The 21,325-nt window shown below is 33.3% G+C and overlaps 1 protein-coding gene across 1 annotated transcript in view; it reads left to right on the top strand.

The window, feature by feature from the left end:
- LOC131849480 (pituitary homeobox homolog Ptx1) overlaps positions 1-20,521 on the top strand; it is a 62,094-nt gene extending 41,573 nt beyond the window's left edge. Inside the window, exons 4-5 of the mRNA XM_059199562.1 lie at positions 8,402-8,649; positions 18,989-20,521. Coding sequence (XP_059055545.1) covers positions 8,402-8,649; positions 18,989-19,579 — 839 coding nt within the window. The 3' untranslated portion in view covers positions 19,580-20,521. The remainder of the gene's footprint in view (positions 1-8,401; positions 8,650-18,988) is intronic.
- Positions 20,522-21,325: the final 804 nt, after the last annotated feature.

Here is a 21,325-nt window from a genome sequence, read left to right as displayed (position 1 = left end):
CTCATTTCATTGTTATAATAATAATTAATAGATACGCTTAAAAATAAACTGCATTTGTTATTGCAACTGGAAAATCGACTTTATGAATAAATATTTAAAGCCCTTTTCCAATCTTATTTTATTAGATATAGCGGTTAGTTAATGAATGTGTGAATTATAAATTGAATCTTCCCAAAGGCATACGCGTTTGCATGTTTATATAACCTAATTGCAGTAGGTTCATCAAATATATAGGTAACTATTATAGAATTTCCATACGGCATAGTGAAATAATATAGCTAATTGTGAGTAGTAACTAGTGAGTTATAATACTACTATAATACTGTTTACTTGTCTAATTTTGTGAAGATTAAATTACTTGCGATGTCACATATATCATGGTAGTTTCCTTTGATCTTGATAAATATCAACTAAGTCTCTATCTGAATACATAATATTCTCAAATAGCTTCTAGAAATATTTAACTGTTACGTTCTACTCCAGTATTATATTTTGCATTATTTATTTATTTCATTATTTTTACGTTATTTATTTATTTAAGATAATTTTCTTGTTTTTTGTATGTTAGAAACATCAGGTAATCAGCCATTTATTACTAAGCCATTATTTAAATTAGTCAATAATGTAATTTTATTATTTAAAACTGTATGTTAATTCCGCTACTGCATGTGCTGGAACATACATATTACAGTACGACGCCGAACAGTCAACACTAGATTTCCAAACTATATCCAAACTCTATTTATTGTCTGATGATGCCTCATTCAGGCGAAGCACGTGTCGCAATATGTATGGTTGTAGATCCAATAACGGTCGGAATTTGATCAATGATGGGGAAGATCATAATGGTTCCGCTAGCGGTGGTCAGGTTTCCGCACTGAGTGGTTTCGCACATACTAATGATAGCAGAATTAAATAATATAATACGACTCCATTGAGTAATGAAATATACTTCTTGAAGTAATACGTAATTCGATTAAATATAACCTATTTTTAGTTCAATTGCACCTACCAGGTAAAATGTTTTCATTCATTTCATTTTATGGTAAACGGTCATCGTACACTGTAAAAACAGTAGAGTACCTCGTATGCGTTATTGACATCACTTTACTTTGGCCTTTATGGAAAACGTCAGCCATTACAAGATCATTACAAAATTTAGAAGTTACTACTTGCAATATTTTCAATTCATCGTAGGACCACACAAAGTGACATATTTAAAACTGAAAGCAAACCGAGTAAGCTTCGTGGATTCTATGGCAAATACTGATGCACGGTATTTTAATGCTTTCACAAACACACGAAGTGCGGCGCCGCGCGGCGGGGGTCAGTCGCTTAGAGTGAAACGCTGTATACTTAACCTATGTATGTCTCAACATTAGATACCACGTTTTCTACATAGGTGATTAGATAAAAAAATGTTCTTCTTACGTAGGCATATTAAAGTCCTTGGTCTACTGTATTACAATCAGAAAATTGTGATAATGGCAAACAGGTACCTAGGTATATTTAAATATAAAGCAATAACATTAAATCATGATTAACCTATTAAGTTTCTACTGTTAGGAGGCGAGAAGGATTTTTTATTTTCAGCTTTATTAATCACAGATATTATATATTAGAGCGACAATTGATTGTTATAGGACGTGTGTTCAAATATTTTAGAAAATTATTCAATAATTCTGTTCATAGTTTTCTATGTAATCAAAATAGGCGGGACCTCTCACTATATTGGAATTAATAACAACGTATTTAGTCATTGACTTAGCTGGACCTTACATGATAACAAATTATAAATTCTATTACAAGTATAAATACAGGGTATAGTGTATATAGACAATGTATCATCTAGAATTATAACGTCATATCACATCAGATTACATGATAGCGTGATTTCCATAGTGATTTTCAAATATATAACAATAGCAACGGTAGCCAGATACCATCAAGTCAGGCGTAAAATTGTTTGCCGTTCTAGTTACATAAAAAAATAGATGGTATCTATTTGATTTGTAGCTTTGAGATGGGCCGCTAAAGTCAACTCAGCCGCACCTAGATTTACTTAGCATCGCAAACTTTTATCCGCCAAAGGTAATCATCAGGTGTGTCAATAAAACTAAAATCAATCGCATTTGGATCGTCAATTTTGAGGTATTAAAAAAACCCCTCTTCTAATTATTTCCTTATCGTCACTTAAACGGTTATATAACTTAAAGCAAATAACCTATTAGAAAGGTTGTATTTATCGGTTCGTGTGTGAAGTGTTACATGTTTGATATCTGTAACATATGTTCACTACGTTATTTACCTACGTGTCGCGTTGTCGGCTGATCGCAAAGGTTGTTCGACATGATCGATGGGTCGGCTAGCGCTCAAAGCGCGCCCCTGATAACCGATATCAGCCCATATCGGTTCATATCCAACTTAAGTAGGGATGCCAAAGGAAATCTATTTTCCCAAAGTACATGTTTTCTTTTGCATGCCACAATTTAAAATTTATTTTTATGATTAGTATTTACAAATTTCATAGGATATGTTATCGATGGCGAAATAGTTTGGTGTACGGGTTTTTTTTTTAATTTTGAAGTTTTTTTGCACTTCTTTGCCCCTCTGGATGATACAAGGTATAAGGAAAATATTCTTAAATCCAACGCTTCCTAAGTTCTCAGGAAAAAAATCCAGGTGTGATATAAAAAATGAATTTTTAATTGACAACTTCTTCATAATCTTCTGATTTATGGTTGCCCAAGAAATTACCAATCCCTCGGGTATTATGATAAATCCACTGTTGCAGAAGGGAAATAAACTATTCAGATTTACTTTTTGAAACCTGCAAGTCTCTTATAAGATCATTCAATTCACTCTGTGAAATTAAATGTGGTTCACTATCTTCAGATTCAAATTCGGAAAGATCATCTGAATCGTGACTTAATGTAGACTCAACCATTTCGGTATCCATGAACTCTAATTCATTTTCCTTATTTGAAGTACAGGACAATGATGGGTGAGGCATTCCTTCGGAATGCAATACAGGTTTTGTGACTAATGGAATTTCAGGGTATTGTATATACTTCTGTTATTGTTGTTAAAACCCGAAGTTTTGGTAAGGCAAAAAGTAACAGTCGTGTTTTGTTGGTTCCCTCCATAATATTGGGACGCCAAACTGCAAGTATTTTTTTTTCTGCAGACCAGTTCAATAATATACTTCTACAATTTTCACATAACTCTCGAGGAACCCAATTTTTATCAAAATTTGTCACCGAGATTTGGAAATATTGGAAATAAGCTCGTTTTACGGCTTCAGTAATATATGTCTTGTTTTTTGATGGGATAATTCGACTACAAACATAGCAAATCTTGTCTTGAGGCCATTTTAAAACCAATCGTGTTTAATTCTTAGATTAATGCAACAAAAGCGATTAACTCAGCAAGTTAGCGCAGTAACTTAATGAGGGAATTAAGTTATTTCGCTAAGTATGTATTAAAAAACTTTACGTGATAAAAATAGGTATAAGACATATATTTTTATAATAAGAGGGTAGGCAGAAATCACATAAAGTTTTAACTGTCTTTACGTAAAATATTTTTTTTGTAAAGTAGTGTTATAGTTAATTTAATAGTTTATAAAGCAACTAGACCTACTTATAGATAGGGTCAGCCCTGCAATCGCCATCGTGTCGTAATCAGCCGCAAGGATAGTACGGTAGCTCGCTACCTAAACTTTGAGACCATAATCCCACCTTGTTCATTATACACCAATGAGATTGCCAAGCCGTACAGATTGATGGTTTTAATAAAGTTGTCGAAATTAACGCGATACGCGCGTAATCCTTCGCAAATATTTTGATTAGGCCGGGTATGGTGGGCTTATTAGATATTATACTAGAATTAATATTTCTATTCAAATCAAAATTTTGTAATATATTATTGGAATCATTTTACAATATACATTCTTTTTATATCTTGATCTATTTGTATAGAAATTTACCGGGGTAAATTTTGTATAAAGTCGTCTGCGTGGGCACTTTTTTAGTACTTTTCTGTTAAGGTATATTTCGGGTAGAAGGATGACTTGTGAGAGTGAAATTACAGTGTATGGTGGGTTAACATATTAGTCCTCGGGAATGGCAACGCATGAGGTAGTAGTTTAAATTCAATAAAAATATATCGTATTAATTGGTTAAATGGTATCCAATGTCAATATTATCTTTTACCTACTTACATCTATCTTATATTTTATCTACCCTTATGACATGTATCATAATTGCACTCTGGTTAAAAAGAATACTAAGTTTTGATACCTGAACTGTATTTTATTTATTATATCCTTATTATATGTTGCTTATGTAGTACACATCAAACACAATTCATCTACTTTACTCTGTACCCTTAGCTATTTATTAGCTTTGCTTCACGTACATTTTAATTACCTTAATTTTTCATGTTATTTCCTTTTCTTAAATAGCGATATCTGATTTTTTCTAATAATTATTTGTTCAAAGCATCCAAACCAATCACCTAAATAACAAATCCATTACCTAAAGATCAGAATATAAATTTGGTTCTTGAATATTGTAATATCCCTGTGTGTAAGGTGCTTATAGTCAAAGGAGAAACAGTAACAATCTGTATGTTCTCTATTTTATATCATAACAATATGATATAAGTATGTTCTATTTTTTTAAGGACCCCTAGCCCTATTATGATCTTGTCTTACTGCTATAATATTATAAACGCGGAAGTTTGTAAGTATCAATGGTTGTTTGTTTATAGCTTATAGTTGAGAATAATACATTGGCTATAATTTTTAAGCGGGTGAAATCGCTGGCACAGCTAGTCCTTATATATCCAGGAGCAATATTGCAGCAGTACCGGTTGGGGTAAATTAGCGGGGGCACTATGAGAATCGGTCTGGATTTAACTACACGCGACGATCTACGAAAGATATTCAGGGCGCACTTTAACACGTTTCACTGCGGCTTTTTAAGAAATATTAAAACAATGTGGTTCGATGTGTAGTAATGCGTGAGTGTCGTCCTTGGACTTTGTTATGCTTTTTTGAGTTGCAGATATAAATGTCATAACAAAAACAAGGAACACTTGACCGACCACTAAATCTATTTAATTTGTACTTTCCGTGATGATAGCTATACAAACATATCGTAATAATATATGAAACCAATTAAAAGATTAATGTAATTAATTAAAATATTTATGTAATTCAAGATAAATGTAGGTTTGGAATCGCGGATTTGAAATATAATGGATATTAAATTTGAAAAATTTACTGACATTGCAACATACTAAAAACAATTAGTTGATTATTTATGGCACGAAGTAGATATGTCATTATTAGAACTGTTCAATCAAGATATATTAAGGGCAATAAAACTGTAGAAGATAATCCGCAGTTTATAAATACTGTTCGAAATAAATGTATTTATAGATAACGATTAAGATAAATTTTTATATACTAGCACAGGGTTTTTACATCAGATTAGATAATGATTTTTTTGATAATATATATTAAAAAATATATCTATTGTTTATTTTTAATAAAGGCTTTACTGTTTATTTTTTTGCACGCACTTGAAATTTTTCTTATTACAAATATGTCGGTGAATATCATATAAGGTATATTAAAATTGTATAAAGCCCATAAATATTATCTATATCTCTGTCTCTTGAAGCTGTGTATTGATTGACCTTAATCATCAGGAATGGCAATGCATGAGATAAACGCATGAGGTGGATGTGTTAATAATACGACATACATAATCAGCACGACTAAAAAGTCGTGCTGATTATGAACTCGTAGATGGCGGTGGGTAGCAACTTTCCATAAAGTGGGTTTTATTCCACTTAAAAAAATGATAGGTCAACAGACAATCAATTCTATATATCTACATAGAAACATAATTTAAAAAAATATTTTATCATGTTTTTAAGCAATAATCATAATCCTAAGCCTAATCATCCAAATTTCAAAATAATAAGACATTGAGAAAGTCAGGAAAAGCATCTATTTAAAATATAAAATTGTTGAATGGCAAGTATGTGAGATACCTTTTAGAAATTAAGAAGACAATATATACAACATTGGCATGTGTAACAAAGTATTATTTGCGTGATAGTGATCGCACGTTATCGTAACGAATTGATGCAATAACATCATTATCAGAAAACTTGTCCCCTCGCGATACCGACTGGGTGACATTAATTAGAACAAACACGTGGCATATGAAACTATCCGTCATGATAAATACAGTACTTGATACCTGTCTAGAAAGGTGAGAAAAAAGTTGTTCAATTTGTTTTATTACCACTTTATTGTTTTGGTTGATCGACTTATATTTAGTAAAATGTTATTTAAATTAATTACGGAGCACAGGAAATTCCCTGTTTTACTATTTTTTAATGCACAAGATTATTCGGCATGATCGTCGACTCGTAGCTCATGTATTAAATAGCTACGCAATCAGAGTTACACAATTTAATTACAATAAACAATCTCTCGAGACGTTGTCCAAAAGTACATGTCAGAATAAAAATATTTCTATCACGTGACAGAATTAAATACTATTTTTTGGAAGCTGATTGCATTCTTTCTGATGAAAAAGTGTTTTTATAATGTTGATGAATTTTTTGCCAACAAAAATTTTGAAACATAATTGTTATATCTCAAAATTCAAAGATTTTCTGATACATAGAATCAATTACATTGTCGATTGATTCTAAATATCAGAAGAACAAATTAAATAAATGGTATGTTGATACCTGAAAGTTATAAGATATCATGTAATTAAATGATATTTATGTATTTCATCTAGAATTCGAAATAAAAAAAAGTGTAACTTACAACTCCGAAATAAAAAAAAATAAAATGTATTTTTTAAAGCATTCCGATTTAATTAGGTACATTAAAACTAAAATAGATATTCCACGTGACACTTGATTTATGAAATCTGACGTTGTCCATTGAGAACATTGAATTTACAACAATGTCGTAAATGGATAAGCTGCGCCAGCGCTTAATCCCCGTATTACTGACTGCTACCGAATAATGGAGGCCATAACTTTACTATTATTACTTAGTTATATAATATTATTTCGTGCATATTTTATTTAAATCGATTTATCATTGAATCTTCATTTGCACTAAACACGGTATTATTTATTTTTGTATTTATTAATTTATTTCGGATATGTGGACGCCTGAAGCACCAGGGGTGTCACGTGCGCGTTGCCGACCCTTAAGAAGCCTTAATATACCCTTCTTGAAAAACCACATGCTGTAGTCTCGTGAGAAAACCTCGGCAGGAAGTTAATTCCACAATCTAAGTGTACGCGGAAGGAAGCTCCTCTGAAACCGCACTGTCCGAGACCACTTAGGTTCCAGCGTGTGGGCATGAATTCCCTGTCGATGGCGAGCGGTGCGATGGTGAAAGGTGGCCGTAGGCATCATGTCGAACAATTCCTCAGAACACAGTCCGTTGTATAATCGGAAGAACACACAAAGCGAAGCGAAGTCTTGCCTCAAATTAAGTGGCACGATAGCGTCAGAGAGATCGGGATCATCGACAATTCTCATAGCACGTCTCTGAACTGAGTCAAAAGGACCGAGCTGGTATCCAGGTGCTCCTGCCCAAAGTTAATAGCAGTACTCCATGTGCGGCCGAACTTGAGACTTATATAAGAGGAGTCTCTGGTCCGCAGTGAAGTACCGCTTCGCTCTATTGAGCACACCGAGTTTTTTGAACGCCAGCTTAACCTTTTCTTCGAGGTGACTACGGAACTCAACTGTGCTAGAGATGTCGATACCGAGAATCCCAATACTCTTAGAGATGGTAATGGACGTGTTCTGGAATTGCGGAGCCACAGCAAAAGCGGTTTTCTTTTCTGTCCATATTATATTGGTAAACAACTTATAAACTATGTTAGCAAATTTTATTAATTTAATTTATATATTTATGCCTATTTCCACGTCCAGAAGGGTTCACGGCACATCATTATACATCTTCATGCTTTTTTAGAGATTAGTAGGAATAATCGAACGCCTAACGTATTATGTATTACTCCTGCATATTATGTCATGCTTCCTCTATTTTTCTATTCAATAAAACGGACTTCAACCTCAAATTATTAATTTTAATCCTATTTATTTACCTGGTACTTACTTTATTTTTCTGAAAATTATATCTGTTATTGTATTATAAAGTGTTTATTAAATATAACTATTATGTATTCTGCAATTTATGCTATTTTGCTGATTATGACTATTTTTATGTTTTATTACTTACGTAATAAAATAAACACTTCAGTATATGTAAGTTGTTACATTTGTAAAGATGTCGATGTATAGATAGATAGATATATTTCTCACAATGGGTTTTATTTCCAGGTAATCGCCCCCTTACCTCAGAGCCTACGATAAAGACGGAATCAACGACCCCCGGTGTGGGACCCGACGAGCCGTCTCTAGACGACAAAGGGGATAAAAAGAACAAGCGACAACGACGTCAAAGAACACACTTCACGAGCCAACAACTGCAGGAGCTAGAAGCGACGTTTGCAAGAAATCGCTATCCAGACATGTCGACGCGCGAGGAGATAGCCATGTGGACTAATCTCACAGAAGCGAGAGTTAGGGTAAGTAACAACTTTATTTAGTAGAAGCCGTTATTTTCTGAGAATAATACATCATACTTAAAACTCCTCCATAATTTAATTAATAGATCTGATTTGGGCACATTTTTTTCATAATACTTATGATAGATATGTCGTATTGAAATTATAGAATTAATAGCTAATATTATACAAAGCTACTTTGCTGTAACGTAAAGTAATATAACATAATCGTAAAGTCACATAACATAATCTAACAAGTAAGTAGAAATTGGAAATTATACGGTGTTACTACCACAACATTATAATATATACAAACTTGTATAGCAATGACACAAAATTCAGACATATCTACTAACTGTTTATTATTGTAGTTTATCCTCATTTGTTAGTTTACACTAATCTCTGAAATGGCTACTACATAGAATTTGAATTGAGTTTGATAGTCGAACATCAATGTATTTTCTTATGGGAAATTCAGATCCAATTAAAATTAATACTAATAATATGTTATAATTCATTTTTGTATCGAGATGTACCTTATAAATCTATCTAATGTGAGGCGGTTTGCGCGAACTTTCACACCGCGTTTGTACGTGACATTCGAAGCAGTGCATCACAATATTAACGAGCTAAATGTTTAGACTAATCGTCGCATCCGGCGCGCCTTCGGTATTTTTGTGCCGTGCCGTCGGACGGAACACGGAATCCCTTAATCTGCCTGGATTTGAGTCGTCTATTTCGGTCTCTTCATAATCCCCGGCTTAATTCTGATCGCATCCACACTCACTGTCAATAGTTTTGGAAGACCCGTTAGATTCTGCGGTTACTGGCAGCCCTGTACTATTTACATGGACAGATTCATTGAATACTTTCCGGTTTCTTCGGTATTTGGTGAGTGATGCTCAGCTAATCTTAAGACATGTGTATTGGTGAATTCGATGTCAATGAATTAAAAATCGGATAAACATAAACCTTAAGTATTAAAAGAAAATATTTGCTTTTATTACTCACTAACTAGTACTTATTCTTGTCTTTATGTTTTCTTACGGAATATTAAATATGTTATTAGAACAATATTAATGCACAATAGTAATATAATACGTACTTTTGGAACTTTGCACATTATGAGGTTTTATTTATTTGAGTCTTACTTTTTTTAATATAAAAATGTCTCGAACTGTGATGATGAGCTTGTAGGCTTGTGCAATTAAACTTTTGTCTTAAATAGAAATTCGTGCTATGACTTCTATTGACACAGATTGGTTATCTCATTCTTAAAGGTGTGTAATAATCTAATGTAATACACAGTCTATTTCGTACTAACCAATGAATTGGATTACATACGATTAGGGATGAAGTACTAAAACTTTTTTTTATCATCTAGTAGTCCGATCAAAGTGATGATGGAGAAACTAGATATTGAAGTTTCTGCGCACGTTCTTCGAAATCTATTTTTTACAATGATGCCTACATTAGTTTTCATTGTTACTTTATATTAAAGTTATATTAGTTATATAAGCATATGTATTAATAGCTTGATTCTTAAATTAGGCTATTGATGAGATTGTGTGGCTTATGTATATCTATTTATATACAAAACACGTGCATAACATATATAATCTGTAGTATTCTACAGATTACTTAATGGTTACATATAATACTTTATTTATATGTTCATGCAGGCATAACCATTTATTTAATAATTATAATAACATAATCCTCAAAATATATTATGCCGATAATAGCCTAGCATAAATATATGATGAGATTATACTTAAAAAGTAAAATATGGATATTTCATCAATATTTTTTATCGAATGTATATGATTATTTTAAAGTGACTGACTCAAACGATGTAAGTCAATACTTGTTTCAGTTCAAGTGTTAGATATTAGTTGCGAACAAGCTGCATAAAATCCACCGCGTGTGTTCTTCAAAACATACCGATTCGTATTGCTCCAGGGTTGTAACTTTTATATATGTTCTAAGCCAGAGCTTTGAAATAGTATGTACTTAGTTTTAAGTGTAGTAAAAAAAAAACATATTTCAATAGAAATGATTCGCAGTTGACAAATTATTTATTACGCAGTTCATTATTGATAATAACTTTAACATAAAAGTAAACCATTATTCATCTCTGGATGACGTCCGCTTGACGATTTTTTATCAGATCTAAGGTATTTCTATAACCATCTACCGATTCCTCGTTAATTCTTGTAACATGAGACTCATAACTATAAAAGTAAACATAATAGCAGAATATACAATATTATTATTTACAAATCCATTACATATAAATAGCGTTTTGACACACCTTGCTAGATATTAGATTACTTTTTATGTATATTTAAATGCAAACTCCAAATGCAAGGTTAATAATAATTATATGTCGTTCTACTCGTGTTGAAACGTTTTTGTAGCAAATATATTGGCAACCCTGACAAGGGATTATCTCGTCCGAGCGGCGCGCCCGTTGCCCTATAAATCTCTGCGCGAGCGCACAGATAAATCGTCGAACATATTTTTGTTACCATCTCATTAGGGTCATTGCCTGCTCATTGACTCAATTAACTCTTCTAATATATGAGATCTTAATCTGTGTTTTCTTTTAAGCATTTACTTGCAAATTATGCCTGTCAAATCAAATAATATTTCAACATTTTGTTTTGCAATTTTATTCGCAGTGTAGTTAAATCAGGTAATTACGAAATGATTTTTTTTTATTAATATTCTTACATACAGTATCGTTATTATATTTTTGTTAAATTTAGTTAGCAGTATCGATTTCTTTTCACATGTAAAGTTTAGATACTCGTTAATAATTCTTCAGAATTCAACCCTACTTTTAAGAAAGGACAAGTCTTCAAGTTGTAATTATACCTACAGGAAATACTAATGATTTTAATTCTTTTCCTGATTTGGGAATGCGCCTCATATATATATTTTTATTTCTTATATATTCTACTTATTAGAACCATACCTATATATCTTGAACAAATTAGGTATCCATATTAAAACACTTCTCCTGAAAACAATTTTTATAACATGGATGTCCATGGATGGACAGTATAAGTTCCCATGTCATTAAAATTGTTGTTATCTACTGCAAAAAGAACAATTTGAAAATTGACGGGGATATTTTGTAACATAGAAAAATAATCAGTCCAACCCACCACCTGCTCGGTTTTGAAATCGGTTGAGTGGTATTTAAATAAGTATTTAATTGGCACACTTCCATTAATTACGTTAGTGTTAACCTTAGACCCGCGCAGTATTTGTTAGACTACTTTTTATAAATTGTTATTTATCGGTGCGTAGTTTTCGTAAGATGCGAGTAGGGCGCTAATATTGCGCCCAATCGACCGCGAAACGGCTCTTGACATATTTCATTTGCTGCGAATCTACCGTGACGCATGACAGCCACGTTACACAACAAAATAAATTGTTTTCGTATTGTATTAAATATTTTGTAACTGTAGGCAGCTATTTGTTTACTAGCTAGCATTTGTTGGTTAGTATGTAAACCCTGCGAATATACAGCTTCTCTTGTATTATCATTATCAGGGGATTAGTGGTATCATTGCTAGCTATGTCTTAGATCTACCTTCAAGTACGACTACCGCAGTTAATTTAAGGATTTCGCCACGATGGGCTGACTGACCTGACACGCTCGTGTTATTATCCTCCGCTGGTGCCTCAACTGCATATATCGTTAGTCATTGTCACAAATACCTACCATTATAATTTATTAATGTATAATAAAATAACGTAACGTAACTCTTTGTAACGTTGTCCACTTAATTTGCTTCTCGAATAGCACTTTCGAAATCGTCTTCATTCCTCCATTCGAAGTCTGAATGACAGTGATAAAGGTACTGCCTACATTTTTTCGTTACAAAAAATTCATCCGAACACATGTAACTTAGGAAAACATTTTTGTGTATATACAAAAAGGGCATATATCAAAGCCAAACGTCGACAATATGGTATAGTCGTGACATTATTTATTTTACGTGAAAATGGTTTAAACGTTCCGCTGAAAGCTTGCAAAAAAGCTTTCACTGCACCTGCCTGTTTCGATGCATGCAAACAGTTTAGCAAGTTTACTTTGTTTTCGTGCTGGATAACATCGTATGGAAATTCAATGAGTTATCTACTAAATTGCAGTAAAGTATATTTCTATTAATATTTAATATATGTAGGTTTGTTTACTATAAAATGATTCCTGTTATCACCCGATTGACTATGTATAGGTATTAATAATATATACTCAACGGGAGGTTCAAAAATAACAATTAGTTGTATAAGTATGCGGAAATGAATATTATCTTAAAATTTCACAGCTTGTTATAATAGATAGTGTACTAAATAAACCTGACGACAACAATGTCTAAGGATTATTTACCATTTCCTAGGTATTAAACAAATTGATTCAATATATCGCGGGCCTAACTGCAAAGTACCGATCTGTCGAAATTGCCACTTGCAAATTTCGACGTTTCAAGCTGACTATTTCTCTAACAGAAGGTACAATCAGTCGTCATAATTATTCAACCACATCTCGTCCTTATTGTAATGCTGTAGAGTTGATAATGAGCCGGTATTCATCGACTTTTGCACCACTTAAAATAGCAGAAGAATTAACTCGTAGGGATTATATTGACATACAGAGATGAAAATTGTACAGAAATAGAAATATGACAAACAATAAAACGTATATCATTGCTTGCATTAATAAATTGTCAAGTGTGATAGACACAAATCCTCCCGATACTAATATTACATTTAAATTCTAGACGACTTGTCTACTGTCAATAGTAAAGTCGTATAAGCTTAACATTAGTTTTATATGTATTAAAATCCAATATTAATGAAAACAAATCAGTTAATATGTCTCTATCTAAACATATCTAATGCGAAACATAACCGTCAGACAGGATGCCAATATCTATCTATATAATTTAAAGTCAATATACGCACAAAGATAGATATAGATACAGATGATTACTTGTTTTGATAGACAGATTCTAGTGTTGTGATCGTGAGGATTTTACATCGTTTCAAAATAGGATTTACTTGGCGCGGTCAGTTGTTGCTGCTGTTATGATATGTTTATTGGCTAAATCATAGTTGAAGATCTATATTTATTAGACACAAGAATCCAATATATAATATAAGATTTACCTATACGTCAACATCATTGTATATGATATATTTATTAAATATAAATATTAAAAATGTACTTACATTATCGGATTTAACACTATACGAGTATAAGCGTGGTAGCTAACTTGCACTTGCTATGGGCATAATTGTCGGTTCTATAGTCATATTCGTAAGTCGTAAGTCATAAGAGTGTCACTGTTAAAGCATATTATACTAGACTAAATTACAATGATTTTTTCATACTTCATTTACTTATTAAAATATTTTAATAAATTCTTATTAGATTTAAAAAATTCTGAAGAATTAATTAAAATTAAGTAAAAAAGTTACGGTCATTAGCAAAGTGTTCCGATTCTGATGGAGAAACAACTACCGCTTCTCTGCAGGGTGCATTTAATAATCTCGTCAGAATACAGGGCTGTCAGTAGCCTGTTACTATATTATATTATAAATATATTGTTCTCTCTTTAGTACGTTTATATAGTTTATAAAATGATAGATATTCAAAGATAATCAAAAGAGATAATATTTAAGATTCCTGTATGTGTAACATGTGTCAAAGTACTTATTTTCACAGAGTTACTAATAAGGCTGCTAATCTATTGTAAGTTGGTTCATAATGGCCTTACTCCAATGGTCGCGGATTGTAGACCTCACACGCTGGAACACAAATAATACCGACCGATACAAATAATCATACCCATGAATACACTATTCATGGGTATGATTATTTGTATCGGTCTGATTGTTTTATATGTAGATATATTATGTATGTATTTACAAAATAAATGTATTTAACTATGTATATCAGTTAATTAGTACCCATAATACAAGCTCTGATTAACTAGGAAAAAAACTGTTACACGAAATATTTTATATATAATATAATAATTATAATATTTTATATAAAAAACTCATACTTGATAATATACATACTTGTTGTCTAAGAATATCCGTGGTTATTTTTAAACAGATATCACGATTAAGTTTTTAAAAAATGAACTATGTATTTAGATAACATCATTTATATTTTATATAACATTATTACTAAATCGTTATCTAAATCATAATATTAATTTTTTTAAGTAACATTCAGTAAATAAAATTATTTTTAAACGTCCATTCTTTCATATGCTAGTCGCTACGTAGTCGTAAATTGAATATATCCTTCTCTTTGCATAGCCAGGCAAATAGTGAAATGAACTTATAAACTTTCTGACGCGTGTCGTAAAATTACCATTTCTTTTCTCATTTCTCTGCTAAAATGAAATCTCCGAGTGTCAGCCCTGCCACTGCCACGTGTCAATTCCGAGTTTATATTCTCTATCCATTTATACGAGCGTGTGTTTATTTGACTTCGGAATAGTGCCTGGCCAAATTGCATACCGCCAAACTAGCTCTACCTACATTGCAAATACGAACTATTCTCGTATATCATGAAAGTTAGAGTACCCGTTCGGATAAACCGTTGTTTGATTGATGACACTAATAAAACTGTGATTCCGGTTTAATTTAAATTTAAGGCAATTTAGAGACCCTGCGGTTCTGCTGACCGTAAAATAGCTTCATTATTCGGTATAGGGCGACATATCATCAATCAGGCGAATTTATATTAGAATCTGCTAGTTTTTAGACACAACATAGCTTGATGTTGTGGTTATTTATTTGCTCTAAATAATTATATATAAGAGATGTGTTATGAAAATGAATAAAGCATTCTCTGCTTACTCCATAAAGGATCAGATGTAATAATAGTGTCATTAAGTGTATTAGATATGTAACAGATATTGTTATGAATTTAATATGGCCATCAAACTAACTTACCATCTGATGGTAAGTGATATCCATTGCCTATACACATAAATACTTGCGATACCTCTCATCTTTGCAATTATTGAGTACTATAAAGTAATGCCTCATATCCAGTTATTAACGCAAAGTCTGTTCGTTATAAAACGATATCATTGTACAGCTTTTCACACCTATGGATATCTTAATGATTATTTGATACATGTTAATGCTACAATTTATTGTAATTTGATTTATTTGAGGGATTCGTTTCGATTTTCGTTTTAAAGAACAAAGTGTTGTCCATTTCGATCGATCACAATTTTTTATGATATCGTAGCAATCACAGCTTCTCTTAGTGTGTCTAATTTTACTGGTCATGTAGTATTTGAAATCACATCATTGTATTTGCTTCGATCTAGCAATAACAATAAAGGGGATGTTGGTAATACAGCTATCTATATTCGACCCTGATATTACGCGAATGGACTAGTAATATGTGCGATAAATAGAGAATATAATTATGATGGGATCGTAAATTTCAATGAATTGCATTAGTAATAATAGAACAATACAGTATTGTTATTATTTTGGAGTTGATTTTTTGCTACCACAATAATTCGATTTAAAATAATGTATATGCTTTATATCACAGTCTACATAGGTGTTCAGTATCAATAAACATTAGTATTATATAAACAGTTAATAATATTTTTTTGTGCCTTTTTGTTTTCTTCAATAATTTTTATAAACAGTGTGTGATTGTATGAGCCTGGGAATTAAACAAGGCATGAAGTAGTACTACTACTCAACTGTACGGTTCTTTCAATAAGAGGTATGCGGTACATATGTATAATAATATAATATTTTTTTAGTCATAAATAGTTATTATTGATGTATAATAATCAAGATTTTGCATTTCTGATAACTTCGCCGCTACTGTACCGCTCTATAGAAAGGATTCGTAGGTGTTTGGAATAGATTTTTTTGTCAATTCATTTTACAATCACTTGCCTTCAAATATGATTAAGGAAATCAAACTATAACTAAATATGGGTGTTTCATTTCCACCTTAATGTATATATATATATATATAATATATCAAAGCATAGTCCAAACTCTCAAGGTATCCATGATTTGCAATCTAGTAGCAAATATGTATATTGTAACTAGCGTTGTTTTTAATTAACAATATTGCTTTTATCTTCAGTTTATTTATCAATTTATTGGCGTTGTAAATCGATCAACTGCGAACTAAAGATAAAAACAACAAGTAATCGTATATAGCGTTTCCGTAAATTTCAGATATCCGTTTCTAGTACTTCACGTAATCATGGCGTCATTATCTTTGCTGAAAATAAGAGGTTGAACCTTTTGTATATTGGTGGCTGTAGTAAGTTCCCGTAGTAGAAACATTCTAAGTAATAATTATAACGAAATGGTCAATAAAATAATTAAATAGAGGCAAAAAATATTTCTCCACAATGATACATTATCACAGGACCTAAATTAACATTTTAGTTTGTAAAGATTATTATTGATTGTGTAAGCCCGGGAATGGAACTATAATAGGTTTGTATTCAGCAGAATACTAGACTTACGTTTCGGTGGATACATACAACAACAAAAACTATATAAATTAACAACATAACTTTATGAATCCTTATATTAAGAGTGTGGGAAATTATAATTAACACATGTAATGCATGTACAATAATGTTATGAAATTTTGATGTAACCATGTGTAATTGTGTGTGTGCAAGTAAAACTAAATAGAAGTTTACTGAGGTATGCAAATGCAACAGTGAGGTTACTTTTTGATTATAATATGTATTAGAATCTCGTGTAAGTATTGGTAATATATACCTAAAGAATAAACTACAACTACAGTATGAGTTAAATATACTCATTGTCAAAGCACTTTAGTGAAATTACGCAAATACTTAATGAATCCTTAATTGTAAATAATAAATCATCGTAATCGTAACTATAAACAAGCATTGGCAACATTAAATACTATTAAAGACAACATTTTGGGACATTAAAAAATTGTCGGTGGTCCCTCCTTGCCGGGTGACGGAGGGCGCGCGGTCACCATCCAGCAATAATATATTTAAAGGATTAACCCCGCGTCGCAATATCTCCGACCCTCCTAGGCTCTTCTCTACGCCCCGCCGCGCTCTGCCCGCGCTATTCAAATAATGGAAATTATTTCCACATATGTGCGCCTAAATAAATATCATTGTCATTATTGAACACCCCTGTGTAGAGTTATTTTCACCCGTTTGTTAGCGGTTTTCATGGGAAGTAGCGTATGGTAATAATTTGACATTGCTATCTCATAATTTGTTCATTATTGTGCAAATTAACTGTTTAAGTTTAAAAGTAATATGTTAGTGTTAAAAACGATATTGCTAAAGTAAAAGCTAATAAAACAAAAGAGTTTATAACTCCTGGAGTAAAGACATTAGGCTCGTAGAATAAAACCGAGGTTGCCTGAGCGCAAAATACGCGTTCGTTATGAATGCGAATTTGTGAAATTTATGTTTCGAAAAATAAACGATTGTATATGGGGTGGAAACGACCGTTTATGTTCACTTAACCGAGGAAAGAGGGTATTATTTACCGTTTCGGCTGGGTGAACCCGCCACAGTGAGTGAGACAAATACCGCTGGCGGCACAATATTTATTGCACTCGGTACGTGGATTGCGCAATTTATCGTCGAGGTGTCGTCGTAGCGATCGATCGCACGGTGACGGACGCGTGCCATACATCAGCTTGCGCGTTATCTGCGTTCACTGCGACTTATCACTGGCCTCACCCCACCTCCATTTTCAGACCTCGAACTCCCCACAATGCTCGCCGCCGCGAATTAACAACATTGATTCTACGAAGCACAGCAACGGCAACACTCCGGTTCCGGTGGCGGTGGTCGCATTTATTGCGGACCGATCGAGTGGCGAGTGGTGCGGAGCAGTCCCGCCCAATTCCAAAGCTCGTTTATCTTCATTTTGCGGCCGCAATTAGACGGGTCGTTGCCTGAGGGCGCGGGCGGAGCGCCACCGCACCGTCGTTTGCGCTAACACTACGTGGCTCGAATACTCCTACACCCTACAACGGCGCGTCTCTCTGTCAACTTTGTAATGAGTAAAGTTAATAGCTACGCAACGCAGGTCGCGTCCTGATTCTGAATCTCGTTAAAAGTTTGTAGATTTCGTTGTGCGGACGAGCATAGTTAGACTGCTTCTTTAGGTCTTCGCTCTAATGGAAGAACGAAGCTTGCATAGGTAATGATGTGTAGAGATTTCAGTAATCTTAAAAACCCCCATACTAAACAGTAATAGCAGTCCTTTTTTGTAACATTTAACCATAACTTCACTAACTTATTTAATTCTGTTGTTGCAGGTATGGTTTAAAAACCGAAGAGCGAAATGGCGAAAACGTGAAAGAAACGCAATGAATGCAGCTGCGGCTGCAGCTGCAGACTTCAAAAACGGTTTCAGTAGCCAATTTAATGGTTTAATGCAGCCGTTCCCGGATACCGATGCACTCTACTCAAGCTATCCATATAATAATTGGGCCGCGAAAGTGCCCAGTCCATTAGGCACAAAGAGTTTCCCGTGGCCAGTGAATCCCCTCGGATCGGTAGTACCGGCGAGTCATCACCAAGGATCCGTAAATTGCTTTAACACTGCAACGTCTATGGGAGGTGTCGGTGGGGGCGGGATGGCAGGTGTGGCAGGTTCGGCTGGAGTCGGAGGAGGAGTCGCACCCTGTCCGTACACAGCACCTCCGAACCCGTACAGTATGTACCGCACGGAGCCGTGTCCGGCGATGTCGTCTTCCATAGCGTCACTACGGTTGAAAGCGAAACAACATTCGTCAGGGTTCGGTGGCGGGTACGGGACCGTTTCGCCAGTGTCACGTGCGGGTTCGGCGCCGCTGTCGGCGTGCCAGTATGCAGGCGGTGTGGGTGTGTCGGACCGGGTGCTTTGAGAGGAGGCGCGCGGCCGCGAGGAGGTTCGCTCGCCGGCGCCGCCGTTGCTCGCTGTCGCGCGCGCCTCCTAGTCGCCGCCTGCGCGGGCGCCGTCCGACACCACGCATACCACCGGCCTCTATAGGCACCTTTGGGACTGGTTCGACTGAGTGGACTTTGTGTGCGCAATTATCCAATACCCACATAATAAAGAAACGGTGATTCTATTCCAAGAGTTTTTAAGAATCGGGTATGAGATAGTGTTAAATTGCTGTGTCAGTATAGGGCGCGTTTCGCGCGTAAATTCCTCATGTAGATCAAGGTTTGTTACGAAACTTCGGGCAATAAAGAATTAACGATTCGTCTTAGATTATGTTAATGTAAATATGTAGTTATGTATGTACGTATACCAAAGCGATGTGTGCAATTTTTACAAGCTTACAATGTACTTAGATTATGGAGTTCTATTTTTAAGTGTGTAGCTTATTATCGAAAATTGTAAATAATGAAATTAGGTTATTTATTTGTTTCGTATCAGACGAAAAGTTTAATTGTACGAATTGCCATTAATATGTGCAAGCTCTTGTTATTATCTAGATAACGCTATTATTTTGTTTTGTATAAAAACAGACATGAATTTTCGACAATCACAATCAAGTTTGTATCGTCATTGTATGATAGAATATGCATTTATTTATTTACTAGACGACATTATAAACAGAAAATATCTTCATTACATGTTTAAATACAGTATGTACTATTTATTATCCAAAATTTCAAATAATTTTAGTCAATAGTTTAAAGACAATTCTTGTGTCAAATGAATATGTCTGTTATTTTTGAGTGGTCACTTTATAACTTCAAAGAGTAACTAAATATAAATATTTTCAATAAATTAATTCAATATTATCTTAGACTTATATTTTTAACGACTTACTAAATCTGTATGGCGGTTCATTATTCATCTGTCAAAACGTTGTATCATCAAAATAAAAATGTTTGTAAAATATATAACAATGATTTTCAGTTTTGTTTTGTAATTGGAAAGGTGTAGGTACTTTCAGTATTATTTTTTTATATGGTATGTACTTAACTAAATTAAAGACGGATTTTAAAAATGTAAAATAAAGTTGGACTAAAATGCATTCTTACTTATTTACGAGTAGCATTCTAAATGACATAATCTACAAAATGTTTGAGGTGTATCCATATCTATTAATGCTTGTGGCTATAAACACTTATTTGCTATGCAAAGTACAGAAGTCAAAATAACCCATTATAAACCCACGAGTGGGTACAGGTCATAAAACAATATGAGGTACTGAAAATGTATTATACGAGTATTTTGTCTGGAGAAAGCACTAAATTTCATATAAATGTTATTTATTATTAAAAACTATTTACCTCTTATATATTTTTATTGTTTTATGCTCCACACCAAAGGGCATATTTTACACGCATACCATTACTTAGCACAATGCGTACATTTTAATGTAGGTGTGTATAGCACAAAACGAAAATCAGAAGAATCACTTACAATAAATATCTAATATTAATAGATTTGTTTTATCGAAAATTTCTTAATCTATTTGTATTTATAAAAATATACGGACATATAAATGTAAATAAATTATAACTTGAAGTTTTGTGTACACTCAGATGAGAGAAAATCTCCGGCCTAGGTTTTAGTAGATAGATAAATAGTAGCATCCTAAAAATACACAAGAACAAAAATTCCTTATACAATAGGCCATTAAAAAAATTTA

The sequence above is a fragment of the Achroia grisella genome, unplaced genomic scaffold (genome assembly GCF_030625045.1).
Source record: "Achroia grisella isolate CSIRO2021 unplaced genomic scaffold, CSIRO_AGI_Agris_v1 utg642, whole genome shotgun sequence".
Lineage (NCBI taxonomy): Eukaryota > Metazoa > Arthropoda > Insecta > Lepidoptera > Pyralidae > Achroia > Achroia grisella.
Note: the sequence above shows the minus strand (reverse complement) of the source record. Positions and strands in the feature narration are given on the sequence as shown.